At 43.6% G+C, this 23,739-nt stretch overlaps 1 protein-coding gene across 2 annotated transcripts in view; it reads left to right on the top strand.

The window, feature by feature from the left end:
* Window positions 1–23,739, top strand: part of GALNT9 (polypeptide N-acetylgalactosaminyltransferase 9) — a 221,812-nt gene that overhangs the window by 91,897 nt on the left and 106,176 nt on the right. For both annotated transcript variants that reach the window (XM_064522068.1, XM_026095321.2), the window contains one exon: window positions 21,541–21,707. In XM_064522068.1, the coding sequence (XP_064378138.1) occupies window positions 21,541–21,707 (167 nt within the window). The remainder of the gene's footprint in view (window positions 1–21,540; window positions 21,708–23,739) is intronic.

Genomic DNA, 23,739 nt, shown 5'->3' with positions numbered 1-23,739 from the left:
AGCAGTATAATTGCTTTCCGGGAGGTATTTTCGTCCCCACACAGCAAATTAAAAAAAAATGTTACACTGAAGAGATGTACAGTCAGTCAGTGCGACCATGAAGGCTCCTAAATTGGAGTCACCTCCATGTCCTTTCATTGCAGTAAAATCTGCGAGCCTGCGTAACCCGCCGTCAGGATGCTTTTCCCGTATGCTTGCCTTGTGCGCTGCCTTCCTACCGGCTGCCTCTGCGGATATCCCTTTGAACTCCAAAGCCTTTTTTTAAGATAGGGATCATGAAGTCTGTGCAGGAGACAACAGCAGCTTTTATGCATGTTGTTTTTGTGTGCTGAATCGAAGCTATGACAGTAAATAACTCGCTGGCGATTACAATTCACGCAATGATTACAAAATTATAGTTTGATCTGAACATGGTGTAATAAATGTCTCAGCTTTTTCTTCTCTGATGTTGCACCTCCCACAGCTTGAATGCTTGCCCTGTCTCTGCGTAGAAAGTAGACAACCCTGGGGAAGCTGTTCAGAAACACACTGTGAATTGATATTTCAAGCTATGTTTAGTTTCAAGAGACACGTAATAGAGAGAAGTTGCAATTTTGTTTTATAAAACAATGCAAAGCTTCCCCAGCAGTTAGTAAGTTTATTCAGTGTGACCTTGAACACTATCTTCATTTCGTGTCGGATTTCACCTAAACCAAATGTGCTGATTTTAAAGTTGTGCTGCTGATCTTCCCTTAGCGAATTATGTAAGTCTTTATGGTGAATGTTTGCCTTGAAGCAGCTGCGTACTGTGCAGCTGAGTGCTTGAGAAGATGGAAGGACCAAGTAGCAGGAATGAAATATTTCTGAGTGCAACACGGAGCAGAGTACTCAGGATTAATTACTGTTGACGGATGAGTATTTGCAAACATTCAGCTAACAGTTCTAGTATTGGACTGACCCGGGATTTTTACTTCACGTGTTCAGTGGAAAGTGCTCTGTCTTGTTCATTAATTAAAACACACAAAAATAATTCTAACATAGCGGCCTGGTTAGTAATGACTGCCGCTAACTATCTAACCTCCAGCGTAAATTTTATAGCAGTACTTAGGAAATCTGTATTAATGCTGAAAGACTTTAGCAGGATTATTTTTGTTCCAAATGAATTACTAATGCTTGTGATGGGATTATTTTGATCCCCTGTCATACAAGCACATGCCAAGCTTTAAAAACATTTGTTAAGTTAAGGGCAAGCCAGAAGAAGGAGAGGGAAGACAGGGAAGGGAGTACTGGCTTCTGCATCTCCTTGCTGCAGCCCCGCCTTGCTCCCCAGTGTGCTGAAGTCTTTCAAGGGCTGGACTAGACTGGGGGAATTGCTGGGTAATGCCAGTTCCTATCTACTCTTTTGTCCTCTTCTTCCTCTTTTGCATTCATTGCAGAAGTTTGTCTGCAGTGTGCAGAATACCTAACGTTTGCTTTTGTTTCCCTCACAAAATATATGTTGCAGACAGCTGAGGAGCAGAGTGAGGGTGTTTAACCTCCTGATCCCTCTTCCAGCATAAAGTAGGAGCAGGACTTCCTAGGCCGCACTAACATACCCCTTTTCCTCAGTGCAGTGGGAGAAAGAGAAGCTTCTCCTGTTGGGAGCAGGTTATTTTTCCTCTGGAAGCACAGGGCTGAGCTAAGATTATTCTGTGGCTCTCCAGGGAAAGTGTTATTTAATGGTCCAGCGTTACTGGATTCAGTCCATTTGTGTTCTTCCTTTCTGAAAGCACGTGCTGCGATGGTACCAAGCTGAGTACCGAGCGGGGATGAGTCCTGGGTCGGCCAGTGACTCTTATGCGTGGGAAAGCATAAGCACGCCTGTTTGCATCAGTTTGACCCTATGCATAGACGTGGAGCAGCCTTGAAGCCAGCTCGCAGAATGGCTCGGAAATGTGCTCGCCCGTGCACATGCTCTTCTTGCCGCAGTGCCCACGTGCCGGTGTTTGGCTGAATAGTCAAAAATAGATGTGGAGCACCACAGCTGAGATTTTCATAGAGATCCCGCAGTTTTGAACAGAAGCGCCCAGAGCCAGCCACCTAAATCCCTGCTTAGTCGTTTACCTTCAAGCGGCTTAATTTGTTGGGGTGCTGAGGAGTGGAGAAAGAGAAGAGGTTTAGCTCAGGCGTGCTAAATCACTGCGCGAGGCTCCAGAAATGGCCGCCGCTGTCCGTCCATCCGTCCGTCCTTTTCGGGCGCTGCTGCCTGGGCTGCTGCCAGCTGTCACAGGAAAAGTGGCAGTCGGGGCGGTGGTAGCAAGGATCGTGCTCGCGCCTTCCCGGTCGTGCCCAAGGGCAGAGGTGCTACAGCCACATGTAACAATGGGGTTCAACTTTGTTCTTAAAAATGCAGAAAAACTCAAAACCTTAGGGAATTTCATTCGGGAGAAGAGGAGAGGAGGATGGCCCCAAAATGTACAAAAGCTGTTTATTTTACAACGTGTCATCCTGGAAAACTGGGAAGTGTTAGCGAAGCAGATGCTTTCAAACATACGCGTCGTCTCTCAGGATAACACCAATTCCCCTGTTCTTTTTGGTGCGCAGGCTGGATCGCAAGGAGTTGAATTAAACAGGTTGAACACCTGTAAATCTGGCATTTTCTAACGCTCGACTTTGCAACTTCAGTAACTTTTGGGGAATCTTTGCATGCAGGACACGTCCACACATACGCACACATGCACTTGTCAAAACCACTTGCTGTGATGCATTATGCATACTTTTGAGTAAAGTTAATATGATCCTGCAGCTTCCATAAGAGCTAAATTGGCTTTTACAAGAAATTGTGGCCGCTTTGTGAGGATCTTTAATTTAACTGATCTTCTTTGTGCAGCTTGATGCCGAGTGCATTGTGGCAATTCGGTGGTAACAGTAATACTAATACGTGGATTCAGTCTGCTGGCTCTGTCACCCAAAGAAGATATTTCTTTGTGTTATGGTCATGGATGTTTGTATTGAGAAAATTCAGCCCTAAAGAACAAACTTATTAATGCTGAGGGAAGTCAAGTCTTTAGCCATAAAAAGCAGAGGAATCTAGGTCTTGAGGAAATTACTTTCATTTGTTCAGTTCTTTTACAGAGGCGAGCATTTTCGTTGCTTGCTATAGACATTTCACAATAGCGAAGGAATTGCATCTCTGGGGCTCTGAAGTGTAATTAATGGTTCACTCCACACTATACCTAAGGAAAAGCTTTTTAATTACCTATCAGAAAGGATTCTGGAATTGATCAGATAGTGCTATCAAGGGGGCAGACTTGCTAAATAGACCTCTGATTTGTTCATTCAAGGGCTTAATAAGAGCAGCTAGTATGAGGCCAGTAGCTAGAAAAGCCTTTCTATAACAGATTGTCCTTCAGGGCCCGGTGAGTTCGAGTCTTTTGAGGACACAGCAAGCTCACCTTTAATTTTGACCCTTTCAGGTGGCTGTACAGCTTTGTGGACTCGCTGTGGTTTGGGGAGCATCAGTCAGCAGCTCTGACATGAATTTGCAAGTCCTCTGTCACGGGGAGAGGGTAGTGGCCTGGTGCCACGGCCTCTGCAGGCAGCTCCTCCATCGCGGCAGGAGCACGGAGGAGGACGGCAGATGGCTTTCGAAGAGCATCAGGTTTGGGGTCGGTGCCCTGGGGACAGCTAGACCGGGTATTATTTAATTTTCTCTGCCTCTGCAGCTCTCTGCCTTGTGGCCCACTTTTTAAATCCCCTGGGGACCCTGGATGTTCTTCCCAGTGCTTAGGAAAACGATGCACCAGTCTCCAAATTAAAGCCCGCGCGTAGGATTCTCCTTGGGCAACGCGGAGCCCGGCTGACGCGCCCCGTCGCAGGGAGCCCCTGGGCTGGAGCAGAGCCAGAGCGCCTCAAGAGCCAGAAATGCTGCTGAGCAGAAAATGCCAACCAAAAAAACCCATAATTAAAATGTGCTGTGTCAGGCTGAAAAGCGACATTTTGAAATCTGCTGTAAAATGGTTATTTTAAAAAGTTGTTTAGACCAATCAAACATTTAGTTTCCCATTAAAAGTTTAGTTTCAAAACAATGAATTTTCTATCAATAGCTGATACCAAAGCTTTCAGATTAATATTAGGTCAAAAGGAAGTGAAACGTTAGTTGAAATTAAACATTTCTATTTTTTCAGCTGATGGTGTTTTGCGATAACAGTACAGGGACATGCACATTTTGATTTCAGTGAGGCTTCTTTTTTAATAGGAAACTTTTAAACTTTTTTTTGTCCTTTTTTTGCATCCACTCCCCAAAAGGCTAAAAAATGCTGCTAAAATTCTGAAAAAAACCATTCTGGCAATGCTAGTTGCAAATACGGAGTTAAAACGGAGAAAGGGGAAAGTAGAGGCAGAAAACAGAGCAGAGAGAATTACCGCTGGGTAACAGATTGGGATTGTTTATCGGATGGGAATTGAGTAAGAGATTAAACTAGCTGAAGTGTTTTAATTAAATCCCAAATCAATGCCCAGACGTGGGGTTTGAGCCGTGACCAAGGGGGCATGTGTGCACCCGTGCTCTGGGGCTTCGTACGCATCTCGGCCAGCTTGGCCAAGTTACAGCCCGGCCCTTCTCCTCAGGCTGAGGGTCCCCTGAAATCAGCCCGGGAGCAGACGGGGCCGGTCTGGGCCGAGGGAGTTCCTGTGCCGGGCTCTCCCCTGCTGCAGCACACAGCGCTTAGGGTTGTAATCCTGGCTCCGCTTGTTTGGGGTGTCACTTGACAACCTGAATTTGTTCATGCTGCCCTCTTGCAGAAATAATGGTGTATTAACTGGAACGTGGACTCAAACCTTTGTCTCCAAAATCCCAGGTAACCAGTTGAATATTTAATTAGCTAGGCAACGTAGAATTGCTCCAATGAGAAGGCTGGCTGAGGCGGAGGTTAACGCTGTGACCACATTTTCCAGTAACAGTAAAGAACTACTGAGAAAGTTGCCAAACAGTTTTTGAGGCCAGTGATAATTAGGTAGGTTCTTCTGGCTACTCTGACTGCTTTTTCTTGATCAACAGAGGAAGGGCACGAGTCCTGCTAGGACCATGAAAACGCCTACATTGCGCTGTGGTGATACCCTGCGTAGGGCCGGGTGACCCTGCAGAGTTTGGGTGGACAGTGCCCAAGTCTTCTGCAGGACTGGGCTCACAGCCGGACCGCCGGCGAGCTGGGCTCCATGCTGCGAGCGTGTCTCCACAGCAGCAGTGCTGGGGACGCGGCAACATCTCGCAGTTATTTCTTGAGCAGAGGTTCTCCCCGGCTTCTCCCGTTAGAGAAGTTATTGATTCCCTTTTGGTTAGTGCTAGCTAGGCTTTCTAATTAAGTAGTGACTTTAATTATACCACAAAGTGTATAATGTAGATCTTGATTATTAACACTGGCCCATGGGATAATGAAAGGAGGATCAGCAAATTCAAATGAAACAGAATAATAAAAATGAAAGACCTTTTCCAAAAACCCGCCTTACATTCAAATGCTGTAATTTCCATCTTGTTGCATTTTTGCAGTGTGTTTCTGTATATTAATTGTTGAAGACAAGTTCTTCATGACTGTCAGCACTAATAAACATATATTTAGTGGAGGTTGCATTTGATTACCTATGGAGCATGATAAATAACTGATTGAATATTTTATTTAAACGCGGTAAGAGTTGAAGCCATTCCCTACAATTTGCCTGCACCAGAAAGTATGCGTGAATACATAGATATCTTACCTAAACTGGGTTGTATATTATATAATGTTGACTAAAAATTAGACATCTAATTGAAGGTGGTCAACTAGGCTGCCTTTGTAGTCACTGGAGAAGGAGAAGACATGGTAGAATTGCTGGGGACGTGTAGTGTGTAATGCTCTCTGGAGGTCTCTTCCCTCGGAAACCTGGGACTGCTAGCTTAAATGGGATTTCAGGCGAATCCTATCCAATGTGTTAAATGCCCCAAGACATGAATAAACAAGAGGGAATTTTTTGCGTTGGCAACATGTGTTGAAGACTGATCTGCCGCCGTGGGGAAACAGGCCCCCGAGGCTGGAGGCAGCACTGTTTGCAGGTGGGAGAACGGGCCAGGGGATCAAATAGCTGTTTTGCCTCCCTCGGTTTTTCTTACAGAGCGTAAGTGTGGCTCATTGTGACCTGCCACTGTACAGGTGCCTTAATCACATGATTGCTTTTCTTTTTTTCTTTTTTTCTTTTTTCGTTTAATTGAAGTATGGTTTTCTGAGTATAGTTATTTTCTGAACTTGAAAATGGAGAGCTGCAATGTTTTCATAGCAGAAGGAGTGTTTCCTCCATAAGAACAGCTATTTTGGGGTGCTGTCTTCAATTTGCATATATTATTCTTTCCCAAGTAAGTATATATCTGTAAAATATGGCGCACTGAGCCTAGTGCTGCAGAGGCGCTACCCGGGCTCCAGCAGTGACACGCGGCTCGCTGTCTGCGCTGCGCGTTGGCATTTTAAAGCTCCTTTCATCTCCCTCCCCTGGGACTCTTGCTGATTGTTGCCTGCTATCAGTTCCAGGGAGAAAAGGGTATTCCTGTAAATATCTCAGCTGTCATGTTATGTTACACTCCATGATATTACACGAGAGGATGAAAAGTGGTAACAGGACAAGTCAGGCAGTGAATTTGGGTTGATTTTTTTTCTTCAAAGTTTTCTTACATGTATTTCAGTTAAACTATACCTCATGTCCTGTCTTGAGGCTTTAAAGGATTTCCTTGTAATGCTTTTAGATTAAGATTTTCCCCTTTTCATGCTTAAAATGAGCATGCTAGTTTGATTGAGCTCACTATGTGGGGTGTGTATTATCTCCAAATGCCTTCCCAAAGTAACTTAATTACCTAATTTTAGTGCCTATGTAGAGAAAAGCCCATTTTAGTTGGGTGGGTTGCACAGTATAAGCAAGTCAAGGTTTCAGGTCAAATAATATAAAGAGTTTTTCGTTGTTGTTGTTTGTTTCCTTGTGATAAAAACATGAACAGGCCAAAATGTCAGACAATTTACTCTTCTGTCTGAAATAAAACTGAATTGTGGACTCCAAGCTGGGGCAGTGTTTCATTTTAATAGTGTCAGTTCTTGCTTGTTTTGCCCATGTCGCTTGTTTTGAATGAATTTAGTGCTAATAAAAGTGAGAAGCTCTTCAAGCTAGCCAGAGCCAGAAGTACATTACAGTTGCAGGCCAGCAAGTGTAAGCTCCCTGTCTTGGTCAGCTTGATCAAGATGCTTTCCAGCTACTTGTTTCTCTGAAGCAGCACCTGCCAGTTAAGCTGCTTGATAGTTTTATGGTGTTGAAGTATGGGGCGTCTGTACTTGCTGCTTCTCTATTTTTTTCCGAAAAATTCTTGGCTTCTATTGCATTGCCTCTAAACCTTCTGCTATGATCTCAAAAACAAGCCAGAGCCAAACCCGGTCGCCGTGTCGGGTGCAGCTCCAGGGGAGGTCTGGGAACTGCAGGGTCGGGTCTCTTCCCACGCCGTCTGTGGCGTTCATTCCTTTCCCTGAATTCCTACGGAACCAGCTGGCTGTCATAGCGAGAAATCGCTGTCAAGCTGAAATGAGGGCAGTGTTGGCCTGCATCCTACAAGAAATCCTGCAGCAGCTGAACGTCCCCTCCCGGAGAAGTCCCCTGGAGTGTGGGGGGCCCCGAGGCCCTCCTTCGGGCAGCCAGCACCAGGCCGGTCCCTGCCACCGGGGCTCGGGGCTCTCCGCATGCCTACAGATGATCCGTGGTATGTGTTACTGAGCCTCAGAAATCCCAAGTGGTGCAAAACCCCCTCCCGTTGTGCAGGAGAAAGCGCTCAGGGTTGTGGTGTGCAGCAGGTTTCCCCATCCTGTGGTTCTTGGCGTTCCTGAGAGCTTGGAGGAAGGGTCTTGTTAGCCCTGGGGAGGTCCCAGTTGGGAGACTCCATTTTGCCCACGCAGCTTGTGGTGGAGCCTCTAACTGGTTTCGGTGTTGTGATGGCTGGGCCGCTGGGCAGAGCGCAGCGGGCTTCGTGTTCCTGGAGTAGTCTGTCTTTCTCGTTCAGTGTGCAAGTAAATGTGCCATCTTAGAAAGATGGACAAGTTTGTAATTAATCTGTGAGGCAAAGTTGCTCCTTGTGAAGAAGCCACTGGTATGGGCTGCAATTTGTTAAGGTGAGCCTCCTCTGTACGTTACTTTGACTGCCTTTAATGTGTACGTTAGTATAGACATGGAAATAACGCTTGGAATTTGCTCCAAATCAGGGTTACTTATCTCCCCTTCCCAGGAGGAAAGCTGGGAGGCCCTTGCTCTGCAGAAGGTTAGCAGTAATGATGGAAGAGGAGGCAACATTATTCTCTCTTTTCTGTGGAGAATCGTGATATAATCAATATATTGGATAGGGGATCACTTAAGCAATGACGAGAAGCCATCCCATGGAGAACAGAACTGGCTACCAGCACAAAGACGCATCTCTCCTTCTGTATCTGAATTAAACAGAGGTAGCGAGAACTGCTAGGCAAAATACAAATCCCGTGGTCCGAGCAGCGCACCCACAAATTCTGGGGGGATGCAAGGGGGATTCATCAGCAAGGTGTGAATCAGCTTTAAACTGGAGGAGATTTCATGTCAACTTGTGCATTGCTTATGCAAAAGGCTGCCTGTTTCTCAGCTTCTAGAAACTATGCCCTGTGGAGTTGCATTTTACCTGTGTAAGATGCCTTCAGATTGTCAAATAGTTCCTTAATTAGTTTATTTTCGTCTTTGCTCCAAGGGATGAGTATATGATTTAATCTAAGCTCCCAGGCTTTTGTTAGTCTGCATTTATGTATTTTGTCTTCAAAATGACCTAACAGTGGGCTACCCTCTAGGGTAGTATAAACACACCTTTCTGGCAGAGACAGTAGTTCAGACTTGACTAATGGTAGAAGAATATTAACGGCAGCAATAATAATTAAATAAAAGTGCACTAAAACACTCTTGGGTTCTGCTGTGAAGTTAGACTGTACCCCTAAAATTCCAGAGGAAGGGCATAAATTTCAGTTCTGTCTATCCAAAAAGGGAACACTTGTCTCAGGCAGCAGCTGGAGTGAGCTTGCGTCCCCTCCGTGGATGTTTCATTAGGACACAGTTCTCCCAGAGGGTCACGGTGCAGTTTACATTAAACTCGAGATAAAAATGACGCTGAAGCTTTGCTCCTGGATTTTGTACGCTGCCTGAAAATATATACATGACCTACAGCTAGTTTATTGGCTTATTGCCTCAGCATTATTAATCCAAGTGTGCCCAAGAGATGGGGAATTTGTATTCTGTTTGCTCATTGAGGAGCACTCAGCTCCTTTGCCTGACAGATCTGGGAACCTCTGGAAGCAGAGGGGGAAAGTTTCTCAAAACAAACGTTTGAAACAAATACTCAGGCTGGAACAGGATGAACGCGTCCGTCTATAGGTGAGACATGAAGAACGGCATCATCGTGGCCACAGCTTCAGTCTGCTGGGCAGATGGTTAGTGGGAAAAATCTCTTCCCCCGCTGCAGACCACATAGTTCTAGATTTCTTTCTGCTTGCAAATTATTTTCAGTCTCCAGCACTGAGGGTGTGACTTCACGATTTCTATGGGAAAGTAGGAAAAAGCGCCAGAAAACATAGAGTGGAAAAAGAAACACGGTCTAAGGAGAGCGTTGGGCAGGAGCAGTGCATGAGTGCTCAAGTAAAATGGCCATAGATAGATGAATTCAGGAAAATATCAGCCTGTGTCCTTGGCCCGTCCATATTTATAATTATACTTAAGTACCTTGCTTGGTTTACGACATGTGCCTAATTTCTGTTAACCTGAGTGAGAGGTGAGCACATGCTGACCTGTTTTTGTGAAGCAGGGTAAGAGCTTGTAAATATAAAAACTCTGCATACGTTGAAGTGTTTTGCTGCTGTGAAACGAGTGCCCTAGTATTAACTTCGTGCTAGACAGCAAGCGTGCCTGGATTTTTTAAAATTGTTTTTATTTTTAAATGTAACCGAAATTAAATTAAAATGCAGGATTTTTCTGAAGTGCCTGAAATAATTAGACGGTAAGAAAGTGTTGTTAACATTTAGCTTCTAAATGTATGAAATTGTTTAATACTGTGCTGTTCACCTCTAGCTAGCCTTTAATTTAAACAAAAGCTATGAAAGTGCAGTTAGGCTCCAGTCCAATGAAGCACTTAAATATGTTCCTAGTTTTAAGTGTGTGAGTAACCCTAGTGAAGGTAAGGCGTGCTTGAATAGGACAGTTCAAAAAATAGTTATAATACACTAAGAAGAATCCCGCAAGTATCGCTGGGAAAGACACAGAGCAGAGTATTGCCCAAGCAGCGCTTCAGCATCTGACTGTAGGTTTTGACAGAACTGGTTTTGCCCAGTGATTTATTCTGTGGGGTCCTGCTCCAAAGGCCGTTGAGATCTTTGGATGTGCTCCACCACCAGCCGTAGAGGCTTAGGTGCTCAGGCAACTTCCCGCGCCATCTCCTGAGCGCCGTCCGTGCAGCGCGTGCACCTTCAGTTGTCCTCTCCGCCCGCCTCTGAGGGATGTTTCTTTTTAAAAACATAAAGCTGCTACTGCCAGTTTCCGTGCTCCATGCCATAGAAAGCATCTCAACACTGTGGATTTAATACTCCCATTTTCAGTGCTAAATCAATGTTCTTTATGCATTTGTTCTTGGAACACCAGACTATTTGAACCATAACTCTTCCCGCATACCATAAACTTGGTCTGTTTTCACTCTGACAGAAACCAATCTATTTAAAGCAAGAGAAAAGCCCTGTGATTACTGTTTAAACCTTTCAAGGCCGTTGCTCGTTAGCTCAGTTGGCTTCTGCACCAGCTCCAGACACCAAGCACTCTGATTAGCGGGGTCACACTCCCTTTTTGGACCACAGCCCAAAACCAGCCTCCTAACCACTGGGACAGCGCCGTAGTAACAGCTTCTCGCTGTGGCATCGGCAGAGCAAACTCAGGGGGGTTTACTCGGTTCATGACTGCCTCCTGTTTGCATGTTTACTCCTCCAGCCGCCCTGTATTTGTACATGGGTAGAAAGAAGCATTCTGCTGCATAACTGGATTTGACCAGAGATACTGGATTTGACCAGAGATTAAAGCAGGTCTCCTGTGAAACGCGCTGGAGCCCATTAAAGAAAGGATTGTTTGCCAAACGTTGTTGTGTGTCCTCCCGAGACCATAAAAAACATTGTTAGCTGAAGTAATAGTGGGAAATGATTGCATTTCTCTATCCTCCTCCTCACTGCCACATGCAATGTGACCGCAAGCCCTTAATGAAATCTGTGAAGAGCTCTGCAGTAGTTACCTTGAAAACTTTTTTATTGCCCTACATTTCTAGACAATATTGTGATACTCTGCCTCTGTCCAGCATTAACAGTGCCAGCTGAGAGACTGAGATAGTCAACATTAAACAAAGGTACCTTGAATTTTTAATATTAAATACTTGCAGCAAAATTTTAAATAGCCAAGGATAACTTTCTGTGTTTACATATTATTATCGGAATAACAGATAGCTTCAAGGATACAGCAGCCTATTCTGTGCAAATGGAAAATGGTGAGATTACTCTTATACATTATTTATTGAAAACTATTCCTGTGATTTTGTCCACTCCACTATTTTTTAGTTACATCTGGCAAAGATTGAGACATTGCCAGAGAAGGTGGTATCTTAAGATGGGTAGTCCACTTTTGGATATCTGGGCCGTTACCTGCTCACTCGCTGCAAACACACTGGGATTCATTGATACTTTACCATAAAGATCCTTTTTGGGGATCTTGATGCATCCCATTGAGTGGCAGAGCAGTTCTCAATGGGAAGATGTGCTGGAAGTCACTGTTGGAAACGCAGCCGAAGAGCTGACTTTGCATTGCTAGTTGGTGAGTAACCACCACCAGTGGCAACAGCAGGAAGTGGTGCCGCAGGGTAGCAGCTCATCCTGTGAATGCATCCCAGGAAAGATTTTCTGGCTTCTTGAATAACTCATTGTCAACCTTCCCTATTCAAAATATGAGGCCTTAGTTTTGGTGAAGCACTAAGATGAGATTGTAGTCTCTGTCCTCCACAGAGAGTGTAGTTCCCAGAATTAAGTTTCAAAAAAATTGCACAAAAGGTAATGTTTTCTGAATATATTTTACTGGCAAGAACTTGGAGTCAAAGCCCTGCTAGTGTCAATAGGCAAAATTCCTCTACATTTGTCTTTTATTTAGTATTGCTTTATTGATTTTTCACTGATGTTTATATTCTAATTAGTTTCAAGTGCAAAGAGATCCCAAATCTCAAAGCAGAACTTTGCAAGACCAAGTCTGTATTTATTTTTTAAGACAACTCCTGTTCAATTTTCAGTCATAAAGGATGCAAGCTAAAAGTCCAGTTGGAACAAGGACCAGGATCTCCCAGAAATCTTGAGAATGATGATCTTTAGTGTCCACTAAATCACATAGAATTAGGCAGAATACATGTCATCTGGAATTTAGTTGGGCTCTTTTTTTAAATTTAAGTGCAGTGGTATTAAAAATAAGAATAAAGTCACATGGGGGTTGTAGGTTCTTTGGGGATTTTTGAAGAGCATTTGAAAGCAGACTTCAGCTTCTCCGCTAATTTGCAATCAGCCTAATGCTTTGTGATGCAGCATGCACACAGCCACAGGCAGATCCGAACGGGCACACTAGGGGATAGAGTGGAAATTTCTTGCAGATGGTATTTCAAAACATATTAGTGATTCAAGTTAAGTTACCAGAAAAGGACAAATACTTTTGACTATAGAAAGATCTGAGCATGAGTTTTTAGCCATTTTTTCATGTTAATGAAAGGGCTTGTTTTAGAAGTTAGTGGAACTAGTTCTAGCATTTTTTATGTGTCTAAATAGATACGAGTATTAGACCGTGATGATGTATTTCTGCTGATCCTTGCTTGAGAAAAGTCAGAAATGGCTCCCTGAGATATAGGGCTTCTTACTTTATACGTGTAGCAGCTACTTTTGAGGAGACTAATAATCTGAAATCTAAGGGGTTAATACTGTTTGCAAGCAGGGACCACCTGCCTGTGTTAACCACACATATGTATTGGGCCATCAGTCCCTGATTGCCAATTCTCAAGGCTTTCTACAATACAAATCAAATAAATTGTCTGAGAAGAGGGAGGAATCAAGCCTGGTAGAGCAGTAATGGTATAAGAAAACAAGAGATCCATGTGTGTATTCTGTATTTTTTTTCTATCCAAACTAACTGCACTGTGCATATAAATTAATCCCAGTTGCACAGGCTTGGAATTTAAAAAGAAACAAGGACAAAAATGGTTGTCTAATTCTCAGGAAACCCCTGTCCCGTGTTTCCCAGTGTAACTTCATGGAGAGTTTTATCCTGTCTGAGGATCTGCCTCTGTCCTGGCTTGAAATGGTTCTCTGTATTACAGAACAGAAATTCTTATAAATTTGGATTTTTTTCCTCAGGAAATGGGATGGAGAAGAGAGAGGTCTAAGGCTTAGAAGGCTTTTATTTTAAAAAAGCTGCTGCCATTACTCATTCTGTAAATCGTGCAGGCACGAAGTCCAATTGTTCGGTCTGAGAACGTGGGAAATTCCTCGGAGCAGAAGAGTGCTGGGAAATGCGTGCCCCTGTTGCGAGGGGAGTTAATGTGATGGTTAGGGCACAGGAGTTATTTTGGGGGTTGATTTCACATTGCAGAGGTTAATCAGCCTGTGCAGACTGTCATTCTCCTAATTCCTCTGTCAGGGTGCATTTAGGAACTTGGTATCTGTTGAAAGACCTTTTATTAAAGTCGCGTACAGCAGATCAGTGTAAAGCTGCAGTTGGTCTGAACAAATCAGTTCCCACCACCACAAATACAAGGGAGCTTCTAACAAGGATTGGGAAGAAGTCGCATAAAAGTTACAGAAAAGAAGATATGTTTCTGATCGATATTAAAGGACATTTTTCACTGATACAGAAAGTATTTGAGATTAGCACAGGAACAAGGATTTGGCCTGATCTCTTTCTGATGAATGCATGTGATTTCTTTCTTAGATTTTTGAGTGCAAAATAAGAGAAAAAGGCAAGCAGGCATGAGAAGACAGCTGCAGGGAATTTTAGCAGTATGGGGTAGATTTAATGTCGCTGTTTACTATAACCCTGAAAATGACCATCGACATCATTATGTACCAGAAAAGTGGGGGAAGGATGATAACTAGTTGACTTCCCTTGGTTCCCCTTTAATATGAAGACTGAAGCACCGTGGGATGAGGAACAGACACATTACGCACCCAGGAGCAGTTAGGAAGGTGTCTTTATTTTAATGACTTTCTTCTTCAAGGCTGACTGCTGAGGCCTGGGAGCAAGGAGTGTGGCCAAGGCAGTAACTGCAGTCAGACTAAAGTTAGTCGGCTAAGTCCTGACCTAGGAGTTTTTTAAACAATGCATGCAGTGAGGATGATCTCTCGTACCTACAGGAGCAGTGGAAAGGGCAGTTGCTTCTTTGGCATTACATTTTGTTCTTGCAGCACTGTCATTCTGTTTGCTCTCTTGAAAAGAATCAGGCAGTAGAGCTCAAAATTGGCTTTAGTTGCTTTGGCAAATCATTGCTTTGCTGAGGACCCAAAAACTGAATGAATAGAGGAAGTCAGTATTAATGCTGAATGTCCAAATACTGACAGGAGTGTCATAGTGCTTGCAGAGGTGGAGGAAAAGCTATCCCAATTTATTTTGTTGTCGCTCAGGGGAGCTATAACAGTCACCCCCCAAAACCGTTTGTTCATCAGTGTTGATGGCTTTATGGAGCTGCCTAGCAAGCTTGCAGCACCAACCAGGATTGCACGTTATCTTGTATCTGCACATCCCCAAATAAATTCAGGTAAGGAAAAAAGGAGAACGTGTTGATTTTCTTCTGTAATGATAAATCAAAATGAAAGCTGTTCCGCTGGGCAACACAGGTCTGGGAAGGAGTAGCCATGGTGAAGATACCCCTTACCAGGTGGTACAGACTATTTATGAAAGCAACTGTGGCTTCTTTTTAGATTAGTTGTAAATATAATGAGCTGCTTGTTTCAGGATACTTAGAGCATCAGTGTTCTGTATCTGTGCTCCCTTCCTCATATGCATGAGTGCTTATGTGATTCGTACAGAGTCTCATCCTTCAGCTGAAAACAGGAGAAAGCTGGAGCAAGTCTTGAACTCCAAAGTTGCCTGTTTTTTTCCTTTTGGATAGGGGGAAAAAATCTATCCTCAATAGAAAGAGAATGTTATGGAGTAATACAGTTAATACCATCTGTTGAAAGGAGAATTAGTTAGGAAGGAGCTGGAATCCTCTGCCTGATGGATTCAGGGTCTCTGAAGCTCATCAGTTCTGTAGCTTGTCATTGCTTTTGCTGCTGACTGGTCAGCAGTTGAGTCCTGTGCTGGCAAGGGACGTGTTTGCGACTTGTCTCATTTTCACTGTTGTGCCAGTGCAGAAGAGAGTAATACCAGTTTATTTCTGTATTTGAAAAGTTACTATTAAATCTAGCAATAGCTGTAAAGCCTCAGTGGTCTTCTGGAGAAAGGAATCAGGCATTGAGCTGGCCTCTAAATTTAGGGAGTTAGCTGTTGTAAGTCTTCTGCTGTTCCCACTGAAGTCACAGCAACATTTAGGTACTAAAAGGTAAGCATGAATGTGAGATTAATCTGAGCCTGGGGTTCAACTGGTGTCACAATATGTATTGACCTACTGGTTAAAAGTAATATTTGCTAGCAGTAATAAGCAAGGATTGAATCATCTTTTTAATAATTATTTTTGTCCTTTTATTGACCATATGCCCAGCAAAAGGCTGTTCCTCTTCTTTCGCCTGCTGTGGTTAGAAAACATGAATGCAGACTATCGTGCCGTCTTCCCGGTATGGAGCATGTTGGGTTTGCTTTTGTGTTACAACTGCAAAGGAGGTTGCTGCAGACCCAAAAAGTTTGTGAAGGAGAGAAACTCACTGTCATCTCCATCCTAGTGGTTCACTGGAAAAACATACCCTGTATTATATACTTTAAAGATTCATGAAGCAGCTTTAATTTTATTTGCATTTCTTCCTGAAGGCTAAAGCTGTCAGAAGTCTCTAAATGTATTGCTAAATCCATTTCCAAACTCAGTATATTAAGGTCTGCAAGCAAAACTCATTTTTGATGTTAGCAAGTTTACAGACAGGAGAGAAGGCAGGAGAAAGGAGCCAGGAAAGATTTTCTTTCCCTGGTAATCCACTGAACTACCAGCACTGCTGTGGTGCCAGCCCTTCACAAAACATAGTGCGACTCCAGCGGACTGAAAGACCAACTCAGATAAAGAGGGAACTTCACACATTTCTGTTGGGTCAGATACAAATAGAGCAAAAACAATCAAGGAATGAATGAAGGTTTAGAAAAAATATTTCCTTCCGTCTTCTGCCTACAGGCCCACAGGGCTGCCATGAACTGGCTGATGTGCAGCTGAGAAGCTTTTGTTTTCTCATTGCCCCAGTTTCTAATCTGCAACCTTTCCTTTGGTAGTCAGGATTTTTTTTACAAGGTTCGGCTCTGTCAGCTGGAGAGGCTTTCCAGTTTCTTTGTGGCTGTGTAGACAGTGCTTACAGTAGGTTTTAAGGGGCTGGGAAATGTTAATCTGGGAAACCAGTTCTGTGCAAGGGAGACCACAAGTGAAAATCATCTCCAGAGTAGAGAAAAAGGATCTGACATCCAGCGCTCTGTCATGTACAAAGGAAATACCTCTGGGTTGCCAGCCAGGCTCTGCGGTAGCCAATACAGAGCAAAAATCCTCAAAGATTCTTCCCAAGACACAGCAGTGGGATGCCTCAGGCTCGAGGCTGGGTGTGTTGCATGAAAGGTGCCTGAAGGGCTGTTTCACCTATCGGGTCTAATCCATCCTCAGTTGGTCCATGGAAATGATTAGCTGTGGCATCGTCAGACTTTGCTTGGAATCGCTAATCCTAAATGCATCTAACGGCATGTTTCTCTCTGCAGCACACATCTGCCCCAGAGAGAGGCATTGCTCCTTGTGCAAACCTGAGTTCGTTTGCTGGTTGTGCACTGTAAGAGCTGATGACAGCTCGCAATACTAATGTAGGATCACAGTAATAGCAAACATGAGCGATGCCTGGCCAGCTAGACCATCGCTAACTGCCACATAGCTCAAATCTCTGCTCTTTGATGAGTTCTTCTGAACTCAGTAGCGTTGGACAGATGTTAATGAGGTCAGGATTTGACTTTCAATTATTGTAATTGTCCTCGCTCACCCGGTAGCTGCAGTTTGTAAGTGATCAGACCTACAGCAGGAAAGCGTGGAGAACTTGGCAGAGCTCCCTCTTCCCTGGCAGAGGGCTGGGCTTAGTGCGCTCTCCGAGCACGGCAACGAGCCTCTGCGCCCGGCGAAGGGCTGCCTTAAACACCAGTGCCCTTTACTGCACGTTATCGGTGCTGCTAAATATAGAGGATTTCTTACGTTCTTAATTAAGTCCTTTTGGCTATCGGGTTGAAGCATGTAAGGGTCTGTTTGATGCAACACCTTCATGCAGTTTGAGGTCTTCAACTTCTGGTTCTTTTCATCTCAAAAGAAATAAGAAGAGAGTCTAGTTTGATGCTAAGCTTCTCCATCTGTAGCTCATAGGTTTCCTGCCTAATGATTTCACTCCACCTCCATACTGCTGCTCCAGCTTTTTTCTGAGAGGATGCTTTATGCCTTATTAAAACTAAGACTTGCTGTGGCCATGCTTTTTTCCTGGGACCTCTCTAGAGTGATCTCTCATCTGCAGCCATTCCTCAAGGCCAAAGTCAAGGGCTGCCCTGAGGACTTCACATGTCCTCCTGACACTCTGAACTTCTCAACATTTCATACAGGGAAGAGCACATTGCTGTGGGAGGGGAGGATGCTGCTCTGTTTTGCACTGAAAGTCAAATCAAGTTAGTCTGATACGCCCTAGAAGTCAGAAAAAGCAGAACTTAGCTTTCATGCTTTCTCTTTCATGTTGGCTTTCCAGATGAAAGCACAATTTTGTTTGTGGCCCAGAGATGTCAGGAATCTTGAATGTCACCAAAGGCAGGTGGTGTAGTTAACTGGGCATCACAGTCCGTCACAGGTGAGAAACTATAACCAACTGGCAAGGACATGACAGCTACCACGAGCACATATTTGAGCGGTGCGAGCTCCAGGATGCCTAGTGGCAAGTGTAATTGTCGTCGTCATGTAGCAGCTCTAGGCTCCCATGTCCCTCTTCTGTGGCTGAAAGGCCTTGTGTTCAGCTTGCAGCAATAACTTGCCCCTTCAAATGAGGAAAAACAAAGCTTTTGGATCTTGGAGAGGCATTGCATTGCCAGAAAACAGCAATTAATCAGTAACAAACCATTTGTTGCGTTTTTTACAAGCTATTCCATAATATTGATGCCCTAAGATTGAATGGCTCCGATCAGGTATTACTGAACTTGCTTCTGAGCATCTGTGCTGTGCTTGCCGCGGCGTGAGTGCCTGGATTCTCCGTTGCAATGCACTCGGTCTGTTGTCAGCATCCCGGCAGGAGCGAAGCTGTTGAGACGCTGTCACAGTACAGTGGGCATAGCCGTTCTTTGATGGTGGAGCATAATTGCGTGCGACTATTGCTGCTGTCACTGTTTGGCTTGGAGTGTCAATTGGTGGTTAGGGTTTCTTGGAATGAAGGAAGTATTAGCTGTAAATTGCTGCGGCTGGTATCTAATTACAGAATACATTGGGAAACATTTGGGCGCCAATCCAGCAAAGCACTTAAGCACCCACTGATTTTTAAGAGAAGGCCCATTGCCTGGGATTGTTCGTGTTCTCAGACATCCTCGGAAGTGCTTGTTAGTGGACCAGCGCGTTTCCCTGACTACCTCAGTACATCTGTCTCACTTTCTGAAGTGACTGAAGGAGGTGAGAGTCCAAGGTTGACTGGAAATCTGCAGGAAATAAACTCCTAAATCACTGATATACTTTGAAAAGTTTACTCAGCTGGACAGCTTTTTTTGCTGTTCTTCAGCCTTGCTGTAATAGATGAAATTACAACACCTTTTTAACTTCTTCCAAATGCTGAGATCTGCTTTTGTTCATCCAGGTATTCCTGTTGCAATTGGGTTACCTCAGATATTCTAATATGTAATGATTGGAGCACTCTTTCCAAATACAGACATAATGCAGTTTTTCAGCTATGTCCTGCTGACAGAGAAGGGGGAGAATCACAGAAGGAAGGTTACAGTCAGAAGTGACAGGAGTGACTTAACCCGGGGAGACAATGAATTCGGAAGAGCCTGTTATCAAAAGCAGCCCAGTGGTGCCCTGCAATGTGGGTAGTCATTGAGCCTCAAGGCAGGAATAGAGCCTTGTAAACAGGAGAGTACTTAGAATTGCTCTTAGGATAATAATGCATTGATTTAATATGAGGAAGAACAGATGGATCAAAAGTGGAAGTTATGATTTATATGTTCTGTTTTTAAATGTTGAGTTGGAAATACTGATCTTCTCAGAACATATGTGGGAGGATGGAGGAATAGGGCTGGAGATTAGCCCTACCTAACCTGTCAATCTGGACAGAAAAGTTGGTCTTAGTCCCCAGGTGTTCCAGTCCACTTATCAGGAAAAACAAATACTTCTTCCTTCAGAAAAACTCAGCAAAATTTCTTGATCAGAAGGCAGAGGAAGCCCAGCCTAAACCACTGAGGTCTTGCACTATTTCAGCAGTTCCCAATTATTTTCTAGCCAAGATACTTTGCTCCTTCTATAACTACTGTTTTATCTCCAGCACCTGTGTCCATCTTCCCTTGCCCTTGCTTGCCCTTCTGCGTTGCAAGTGCTGTTTTTGCTGCCCTCTCACCCTCCGTGTTCTTCCTTCTACTCCGCCACAGCTTCCCTTCATCGCCTCAGACTTTGACTACACTTTTTTTTCCTTCCCTTCTTCCCTATTCCTCCGAGTGCTGATGCAGGAGCCGTGGCCCAGGGTGGCTCCCTCTGCCTCACTTTCCCTGGTGATGCACCCACTAGTTGGTACCCGTCTGATTTACCGAGATGCAATTTACTGTGCTGTGCTGATACAAGTGAGGCATGGAGGCAAATTGCTGCCAGATCAAAGATGTCCCTAATCAAGGGGAATCTTGCAAGGTCCGTGCTTTTGTCTGATGGCTCTTTTGTGTTATGGAAATATTCCTGATGGACTTCTTTGATGCACTGATGTGGTCAAGAGGAAAATCACATTCAAAGAGAAATTCAAAAAGGAGGCTATATCAGAGCAGTCAGAGCTCCTGTAACTTTCTGTCCTTGTTCTGGGTTTATTTTTAGATTGTGTACGAATCCTACGTAGAAGTTCGACACAGTGGTCGTCTTTATGGTGCAGGACACTAGCAAGCAACCAGAATGTAGCCATAGTAACGCCATAATCAATGCCAAGTACTCCAGGTCTCTCAGCAAAAAGTGCTGGGATGGGTAGGAATTATAAATAATTGCTCTTTTCTAGAATTCATAACTGATTTCCAGAGGTTACCCAACAGTCAAGCGGTTGTTCTCCCCCCACATCCAATAACTGTGGATAGTGGGGAGAAAAGTGATGATTATGCCAAAGTAATGAGCAAAGAGGTCAGAAAGTTTGATAAGAGCAGGAGAAGTCATTTTCTGTGATATCATTAGCAGTATTTTACAGAGCAGGTTTAGTAATTGCTATGGTAATTCTGAATGGCTTTTGACTGTGAGAACATGTAGGTAATTTTTTAAAGTTAGCATCTCTGCTAGTGGGAGAGAATTTCATTAAAACAAAGAGGCGGGATGCTGCAGAGGGGCACGGATGGGGCTTGGGGGAAGCAGCGGTTCTGCTCTGTGCTGCGTGACTTTGCAGATCCCTCCTCCGGGCCTCAGTGTTTCTTCTCAAAATGGTCTGCGGTGACTTGTATGCATCAGTGAGCAAGCACACAAGGGAACTGGAAATCTCAGGAATTAGCTGGATACCGAGGTGATGTCTCAGACAGGGCAAATCAGTTTTATGAATACCCAACGTAGCCAAGTCTGTACAACAAACGAGCATCATATGTTTGTTACTGCTGCGCAAGCAACAAATCAGAAATGGAAACAAATGCGCTTTGTCTGGGCAAATCCAAAGTTTGCTCAAGTAGGTCCCGGTTTTATGAGTATGAGATCTAACTCAGAGCTAATGGCAGAACTTTGGAGGTTCCCCCAGGAGCACAGGCAAACCACAGCATGGTGGGGCTTTTCAGGGTGTTTTTGAGCAGAGTCCTTGATACTCCCATGGTTTTTGTGAGAAGCTTTTAACCCTCCAGAAACTGCATTCCCCTACAAATCTGTATGCATGCAGATATGCTTCAATTTTCACCAAGCTGATGAAAAATTAGCTGCCCCCAGCTATGCTGCTTCTCTTCAGCTTTCACCTGGTCTTCATTTGCACTCAAATGAAGCTTTGCTTCTGGGCTGCCATTTATCCAGATAGATTAGAAAGAATAAGGGGACAAATCCATGTGTGCTGGAGAGCCAAGGAGGGTGGGAGGATGATGATCAGTGTTCTGCTGGGGCTTCACTTCTTCCTTTCTTCCCTCCAGGTGCAAACAGATGACTTATCCCGATGACCTGCCCCAGATCTCTGTGGTCTTTATATTTGTCAACGAGGCTCTGTCCGTCATCCTGCGCTCCGTGCACAGCGTCGTGAATCACACCCCGTCGCACTTGCTCAAAGAGATCATTCTGGTGGATGACAACAGTGACAATGGTGAACACGCGTAACCTTTCCTCTAAGTACTGTGTCCCTGATGGACGTGAAATGCAAATCGAAAGGAGTTTGGTTACTTCAGGCTTGAGTGCATTTTTCTAATGTTGGGCTGAAACAGTATTGAGTCAGTCTGCGCTTAAACAGCTGGGGGAGGAAGGTCATACGTGCAACCACTGATTTATGGCCCGATAATAAGCCCAATCATAAGCTGATATAAATTAACTTACCTCCTTTGAAGTCAGTAGAATTTACAGGAGTTTGTATCTTTGATGAGGTGGTCATTTGGCCGGTTTCACAAAGCTGTGAATAAATATTTATATAACAAATAAACATTATGTGGATAAACCCTGCTGATTTCATTGGAATTCCTTGTAGGATGAATGACATTTGTACAGGCAATCTTAATATAGAAACAACACTTTTCTCCGAATTTTCAGGTCCAGAAGAATATCATCATTAATAGACCAAAAGTTTAAATTCTGCTTCCAAAGAAAAGTAAGGCTACAGATTTTCCTTAAAGATAGTTTCAGCTCTTTTACATGGAAGCACATTTATGTGGGTGTTAATAATGCCAGATTTTGCTTCTGATTTTTTTTTTTTTTTTGATGTAGGAAATAAATTAGGTCTGAGAATGAAACAGCAAAATGGACACACAGCACCCGCAACTTGCAGGTCACGTAATTCATTAATGTAAAAACAGCACTTCTATTAACAGCCATCAAAGCAAAAACACACATGAGCATGTGTAGGCTGCTCGCGATCCATGTGCTTTGTAGGACACGAGGGCAGCGAGTGCCTGTAGGAGGCCGGTGGCTAACAGTGTTGTTGCCTTTCAAGTTGTTAGAGCTTAGAGTCCTAGAACTGTTGCAGCTTCTCAAATCATATGTGTTAAAATAAGGCTTCAGGTTTAGCATTTCCTCCACTACTCAATAGCTGTAAATCTGTCAGTTTTTAGTTGCTGTTCTTTTTCAAGAACCCCAAAGAGAACGGAGGATTGAAACAAACAGTTAAAACACAAGTAAACCCCAAAATAGATAGGTTTAAGAAACCCCTTGTCCAATTCTGCTTTCAGTTATAGCAGCATAACTTATGGAGTAAATATCTAAGACCGCAAAGTGTTTCAGTCAACGTAATAGAGAGAATTGGACTCATAGGTTCTCTGTGCGCTTTTATGTGGCTTTTCTCCATCATTCTTCTAGATAAGTGGAGATTTATCAGGTCTTTGATTTGGATGGTGATGATTCTACTGTGCTATATAGATCAGAAAACAAAGTTTCTCGTGTCGTGGAAGCTTCTACTGGTTTTCTTAATAAATATATTTGAGTAAAAGTCTCATTGCCAATAAGTTGTAGTATACATGGATTACTAAAAACTAGACTGATTTTTTAAATATGTAGACCATTTTAGTAATTTGCCTGTTCATAAGTGTATTGAAATTAAGCTGAATAAAGGAGTGAATGAGTTCTGCCCTATCTGTGGTTAAATGCTTGAAACTGGACAGAGAAAAAGGAGTCTGAAATGTCCAATGTCTGTTTAGTTTAAAGAGTAAGAAGCCTGGTGTTGAGGAGTCTTAATTATATTTAAGAGGAAACCCTTAAAATTAAGGGAAATTGATTCTGATTCTGAATTAGGTCTTGACCCAAAATCCATTGAAGTTACTTGTCAAACTCTTACTGATCAGCATAGAGCAGAAAAAATTCACCCACGTCTTCCATGTTATACTGCCATAGGGTCAGAATTGCTCCTGTAGAGGCCGCTTGCAGCCTACTGGAAATGATCAGAGTGTTAGAATAGTAATTATTTTAAAATATTTAGACAAACTACCTCTCCAAAACAATATGTACCTCCTTGAGGCCATATTATACCTGCATGAGTCTACAGTGACTGCTCTGATGTGTATGGGATTTCTCCTAGCTGACACCCCTGGAGCTGCTCCTTGCCGCAGTTGCAGTACTTGGTTTGTATCTGTGAAAGCGACTAAAGATGTGGGAATGTTTAAGGATTTCTTTCCCTGTCTATTGCAGAATAAATC

Source organism: Dromaius novaehollandiae, chromosome 17 (assembly GCF_036370855.1).
Source record: "Dromaius novaehollandiae isolate bDroNov1 chromosome 17, bDroNov1.hap1, whole genome shotgun sequence".
In the NCBI taxonomy this organism is placed as follows: Eukaryota; Metazoa; Chordata; class Aves; order Casuariiformes; family Dromaiidae; genus Dromaius; species Dromaius novaehollandiae.
The sequence above is the reverse complement of the archived record's forward strand: the minus strand, read 5'-3'. Positions and strand labels throughout refer to the sequence as shown.